This window comes from Bidens hawaiensis, unplaced genomic scaffold (assembly GCF_021521415.1).
Source record: "Bidens hawaiensis isolate Kalapana, Puna unplaced genomic scaffold, B.hawaiensis_p1.1 tig00058097_1, whole genome shotgun sequence".
In the NCBI taxonomy this organism is placed as follows: Eukaryota; Viridiplantae; Streptophyta; class Magnoliopsida; order Asterales; family Asteraceae; genus Bidens; species Bidens hawaiensis.
This window is the reverse complement of record NW_027500498.1, coordinates 48,981-56,005: the sequence shown is the minus strand read 5'-3', so window position 1 is coordinate 56,005 and position 7,025 is coordinate 48,981. Positions and strand designations below refer to the sequence as shown.

General features: G+C 37.5%; 1 protein-coding gene across 1 annotated transcript; it reads left to right on the top strand.

Moving 5' to 3' along the window:
- The first annotated feature begins 4,533 nt into the window (after window positions 1-4,533).
- LOC143602182 (uncharacterized) lies at window positions 4,534-4,851 on the top strand. The gene has a single exon (XM_077079383.1). The coding sequence runs from the start codon at window positions 4,534-4,536 to the stop codon at window positions 4,849-4,851; it is 318 nt and encodes a 105-aa protein (XP_076935498.1).
- Window positions 4,852-7,025: the final 2,174 nt, after the last annotated feature.

Below are 7,025 nucleotides of genomic sequence, written 5' to 3'. Positions count from 1 at the left end.
TCATACTTGTGCCTTAGGACTTCGATATTCTAGTGATTGGATATGATCGAATTTTGTATTTGGATATCGGAACAATTGTTATTTTGACTCATTCATATGATTATGGTTTATGATTATGACATTTTGAGTTATGTTCCATTTTAGCATGTTTAAATCCGTGAATAAGTTACATATTTTAAATGTCCGTAGTCGCTCATATTTGTGGGAAAGAATATGAAGGTAAGACTATTATGAACTTGGATTGGTGGATATTCATGGGATATGAATATAGAGCAAGGGTTGCTGCAAAGGTTCATAGATATTTATGGGTTATAAATATTGGACTGACCCGCTCTCAAATATTACTACATGGAATCCTTGTGATTGATCATAAGTAAATTTGAGTAAAGGCGAATATCATAGTATCATCCGACCTGAGATACATATTGGGTCTTGATATTCACCAAGTATTATACTTTGACTTAGTTCTTCGCAGCTCTGAAACATGACAGTACATAAGGCTAAGGTCAGGTTTGGTACAAGGTGATTGTGAGAGACGTATGTAGTCAAGAGGGGATTTGTCCCTCTTATTCGTTGAGAGTAAGATGTCTAAGGCCTGATAAGTTATTTCAACATAGAAAGATCACTCTGTGTCTCTGGATTTGACATGACATCTGTGGCAAAAATGATAAATGATAGATGTACCTAAATCATTTCAACTGAGGGACTTGAAGGGGATGATGTTATTGAATGGCACTTCGTCGTGCGTATTAGGGGTAGTAAACCGTAGTTAGGCGGTATTTGCTACTTACATCAATCTTCTATGTATCTTGTGCAAGTGGGAGATTGTTGGACTCGATATGCCCAAGACACATATTATAATTGATGTGGCTAGTATGTCATGATCCAAGTCGGGTCATACCCAATAACAAGCTAGACAAACACTGATAATATTCGTTTATATATGACATGATCATAAGTAAATGAATATTGACACTTATGTTATTTGGAAAAAGGTTTTTAAATATATTGTACTTGTGGAATAAATAAATCATATGGATGATTTATATTTTGAGAGAGGACATTACATAATGTTATTTAAGGTAGTTAAATAACAATGTGTAACACTTATCAATTTGCATGTTGCTTGGAATATGTCATGTTGTAATTTTATAAAAATGGAATTAACATAAGAAGTTTTATGATATAAAACTTGTATTTTTTTTGAAATGGTGAGAGGGTGCCCCCCCTTCTCTCTCTCTATCTCTCTCTCTCTCTCTCTCTCTCTCTCTCTCTATCTCTCTCTCTCTTTCTCTTCATTTTTATATTATTATTATTCTATAGTGGAGACATGCAAGCTATGTGAGTGGTGGACTTGGGAGGTGCTCTTTTGAAAGAGAATAACTCTCATTTTTCTCTCATAACAACTTACAAGTAACAAAACACAAGAGAGGAAAAATCCTCTCAACTCTTCTTCCTCTCTTGGATTCGGCCAAAGGAGAAGGACAAGGAAGAAGGTGTTTTGAAGTGTAAAATCCTAGCTACAAGTGTTTGTTGGAAAGCTTGGGGTATGCTACCTTGAGGAGCTTCATATTCAAGTTCTTGCCTTCTTCATCATCATCTCCTTCCTCTTCCTTGGATTTGAAAGGTAGCTTTAACATGCATGGACTTATAGTGACATGCATGTGTTTGATAGTATGTATTTCGTAAATGATCCGGGCTTGGGTTTTGCATGTGTAAAATAGGTTTTATACATATCAAATTAAAAACATTTAAAACTAATTTCCGCTGCACTTTTCATAAAATTGAGATTTTATGACTTTGATAATCTTGTTAAAACCCAACAATAGATACTTATTATAATCCACTTGATTATATAAAATGATGTTTTAGTGGAGGTCATGAAGTTATGCATACTTCTTTCTTTAATTATCATGGAAAAACATGACTTAGAAAAAAGGTGTTGTTCCCACATTTAATCACCATAGCGAGTATATATCACATGTTTACCAAATATTTAGTAAACCAAGTTAAGAGGAGTTTTAACCAAGATGATACACTTTTATCTTTAATCATCTCTTTAAAAATATAAAAACCCAAAAATATTGTGTTTAATTTATGCTTTTAAATTTTCCTTTAAAACTTATTTATCAACACAAAACAACTATGATGTTTACTTCGTGTTAAAATAAATACAACGATTTAGTATTGAAAATCAAACAAGTGTGTCCGCGGATCGATACTTGGTTCTTACATATACTTTACTACATATACAATAGGTACACTTGCCTATTTGTGGGTGGTTTAGTTAAGATAATAATCATTTTTATAAATTTAAAACTAGACATTATGTGAACAAACTTTTAGAAGAACTTACAAGTTTTCTACCCTACCATCACGCACACCAAGTTTTTGGTGCCATTTCCGGGGACATACGGTGAATTTTTACAAACAATCCAAGTGTTCATTAAACCTTGTTTATAGTGTATATATTTAAAAACTTATCAATAGAACAAAAATATTTTTCTATCTTCTTTATTTTTAATTTTATTTTCTTCTTTCTAGTTTTATAAATTGCTTACCTTAGCTTAGTTTTAGTTAGCCATTAGATCTTTTTACTTTACTAGTTAGTGTATGTTCTCTACATCTTCTACAAAACTCTTTTCACCATTTTCCGAACCCGAACGCCACTTTCACCCAAGAACATGCTCTCGAGCATGAAAAGAAAACGAAAGAGCTAAGAACGAACCTGAGGAAGGTACATCAACCGAGGAGAACTAAGAGGAGCCTATAATGGTAGAACAAAACAATGAGCTAAACATGAGCCAATATGGCAAGTCAACACTCGACGGTTATGGCAATAGCGTTGACCACCTGAAATTCTTTTAAACTTTGAAATCAAATCTAGTATCGTTCATATGATCGAAAACTCTGTCCAATTTCATGGACTTCTCGATGAAGATCCTTTATCTCATATTTCCCGATTTCTTAGAATATGTGGAACTTTCAAAATCCAAAATTGCTCCAAAGATCAAGCAAGACTTAAACTCTTACCAAAGATCAAGAAAGACTTAAACTCTGAGGTCACGCCTTGTAATGACTTGAATCTTTACCATCCGGTGACATCACCAACTGGGATCAGATGGCAGAGCAATTCCTTTTAAGATACTTTCCCCCTGACAAAACTGCCAAGTATCGCGCCAGCATCACCGGATTCCGGACGAATGACGACGAGTCACTACACACGGCATGGAGAGATACAAGAGCCTTCTTCGACGGTGTACACACCATGGATTGAATGAGTGTCTTGAAAGTACAAACTTTCTTCGACGCTCAAACTAGCCAAAACAAAATGCAATCGATCAGGTCGCTGGTTGGGATCTTTGAACCAAATCTCTAAATAAGGCATTCAAGATTTTACAAAAAGTTGCCAAGAAAAGATTTGCCTATAATCCACCTCGATCAACCCCATCACACAAATGCATACATCACGTCGACAATAGTACCTTTATCTCTGCACAATTTGAGACCCTCTCGAAGAAATTTGTACCTCTTCAGTCTGAGTTGGTCAAAGCAAAAGTAAAGTTGGACTGGTGTGGGAGAGATCACTAGGTCAAATATTGACAAAGTATGACCATAGAAGAATGTGATTTCATAAGCCAACAAAATAACGTGTATGGTAACACTTACAACCCTGGTTGGAGAAACCATCTAAACTTCAGCTGGAGGATGGAACCAACAATCAAGCTCTACCTGGCTTTGATAAGCGACCTTTCAATCAAATCCAACCCTCTCAATGTAAACCTCCATACCAGAACCAAGGTGCAAGTACCAACCAACAACCAAAGGGTGGATCTACAGCGGAGACTCTTCTGACACAATTCATAGCAAGTACTGACGCTTCAAACAAATTGACTGAAGACTGATTCCTGAAGATCGAAGTGGAGTTAGGGAACCAAAAGGCTTCTTTGCAAAACATCAAAAACCAAGTAGGTCAGTGAACCCAACTATTTTTTGAGAGACAACCCGGAGGACTCCCTGGTAACAGAATTACCAACCCCAACGCTCAAGCCAATGCCATAACCCTAATAAGTGGACAGAATTGCTACTAACAACTCACAAGTCACACCTATCCAACCGGAAAGTGAGACTGAGGTTCTTGGCACACCCAATAATCAACATGTTCCAACCATTCCTAAACCTGTCAAAAACCTGTGAAACCATATGTTCCACCAATTCCTTATCCAGCTCGTCTAAAGCAAGAAAACATTGAGGCACAATATGGCAAATTCCTAGAACTCTTTAAGCAACTGCATATTAACCTTCCATTCATAGAAGCCATTTCCCAAATGCCAGAATATGCAAAGTCTTCTATCCAACAAAAGGAAGCTGGAGGAGCTATCCCATGTGATACTCAATGAAGAATGCTCCGCCATTCTTCAAAACAAGCTTCAAAAAAAATTAACTGGCATAGGAAGTTTCATTATCCTCTGTTTGATAGGAAACTTGTTTGTTATAAATTCCTTAGCCGACTTAGGAGCTAGCATCAACTTAATGCCTTATACGGTATTCTCTAAACTAGGACTTGGAGAACCTACTCCAACCCGTATGAGCATTCAGCTGGCCGATAGATCAGTGAATTACCTAAAAGGCATAGTTGAGAACATGTTAGTCAAAATAGACAAATTCGTCTTTCCATTCGACTTCGTGATTTTAGACATGGATGAAGACTACTCTGCATCCCTTATCTTAGGAAGACCATTCTTAGCTACCACTAGAGCACTCATAGATGTTTGCACCGGCAAACTCACTCTCGGGGTAGAGGATGAGGAGGTACCTTTCGACATAGGAAAATCTATGAAACATCCGTAGTACACCGATGATTCTGCATACTTCTTGGATATGTGTGAATCAATAGTGAGTTGTCATCTAAGGAAAACCATTGAAAAAGAAGCATGCGATACGCAACTGATCGAGGAGAAGGCGCACGCCCTCAATTTAAAGGATCATGCTGTTGAGAAAGAGGAAGAAGAAGAGAGCTACTCGGAGGAAACATTCGAAGAAGTAGATAGATTTCTAAAGCCTAAGTCAAAACCTTCTATAAAAGAACCGCCAACTCTAGAACCTAAGGAATTACCCAAACACCTTGAGTACGTTTTCCTTGAAGGCAATTCTCATTTACCTATCATCATTTCTTCTGACTATTCGAGCGATAAGAAAGAAAGACTACTCGAAGTTCTCAAATCTCACAAGAACGCCATCGCTTGGAAAATCATGGACATTAAAGGGATCAGCCCGTCATTTTGTACTCACGAGATTTTAATGGAAGAAAACTTCAAAGCAATAGTGCAACACCAGAGACGACTAAATTCAAATATGTAAGACGTGGTGAAGAAGGAAGTTCTCAAACAGCTTGATGCAGGATTGATTTACCCCATATCCGATATTCCTTGGGTAAGTCTTGTTCAAGTAGTCGCGAAGAAAGGAGGAATGACGGCAGTCACCAATGACAAGAATGAGTTGATTCCTATGAGAACCGTCACACTATGGCGACTTTGCATTGACTATTGCAAACTCAATGATGCCAATAGGAAAGATCACTTTCCTCTTCCATTCATTGATCAGATGCTCGAGCGTCTATCGGGAAATATGTACTATTGCTTTCTTGAAGGATTATCTGGCTATTTTCAAATTACAATCTCATTTGAAGATCAAGAGAAAACAACATTCACATGCCCCTATGACACATTCGCTTATCGAAGAATGCCCTTTGAGCTATGTAATGCTCCAGCTACTTTTCAACGTTGTATGGTAGCCATTTTTCACGACATAATTGAGGATTCAATGGAAGTCTTCATGGACGACTTCTCCGTCTTTTACGATTCCTTTATTCTTTTTCTTGAGAATTTAAAAAGGATGTTAGCACGATGTGAGGAAGCTAACCTTATGCTGAATAGGGAAAGATGTCGCTTTATGGTTAAAGAATGTACTGTTCTCGGGTACAAGGTCTGTCAAGTAGGATTACTGGTGGATAGAGCTAAAGTTGAAACCATTTCCAAACTTCCACCACCCACATCTGTTAAATATATTCGAAGGTTCCTTGGCCATGCGGGTTTCTATTCCCGTTTCATCAAAGACTTTTCATAGATAGCTCGGCCAACGACACAACTTCTTGAAAAGGATGCTCCATTCATCTTCTCCAAAGAATGTTTGGATGCATTCTAAATTTTGAAGGACAAGCTTGTAGATGGGCCAATTATGTAGCTCCAGACTGGAAACTACCATTCGAGCTCATGTGTTATGCAAGCAACTTCACAGTTAGAGCAGTCTTAGGACAAAGGAAAGATAGGCACTTTCATCCAATCTAATAGGCTATCAAGACACTCAATGATGCTTAAGAGAATTACACAATTAACGAGAAGGATCTTTTGGCCGTGGTATTCCCTTACGACAAATTCCGTTCTTATCTAGTCCTTTCAAAAACCATCGTCTACACCGATCATGCGGCTATTAAGTATTTGTCCATCAAACAAGATGCTAAACCCCGTATGATCTGATGGATTTTACTTCTACAAGAATTTGACATCGAAATCAATAACAAGAAGGGTGCTAAAAATCTTGCCGCCGATCATCTTTCTCATTTGGAATGCCCAGCTTCACAAGGAACAATGGGGGTCAAGATAAACGACAATTTCCCCTATGAATTTTTTATGCATATCCAGACTCATAAAGGAGATCATCCTTGGTTCACTGATATAGCAAATTACACAAACCAACGAATTATTCTCAAGAGAATGACCTTTCAGCAAAGGAATAAATTCTTCTCTTATGTCAACCAGGGGTGGACCTAGCTAATGAGGAGGGGTAGCCTTCGCTACCCCTCAACATTTCGCCGGTAGTGTAAAAAAAATTTGGTCGGTTTTCGTGTTTCGTTACCCCTGAAAAAAGATAACGCTACCCCTAAGTATTTTAAGCCCAACCAATACAATACTTAAACCCAACAAAAGCCAACTTAAATTATAAAGGCCAAACCAAAAAAACCAATA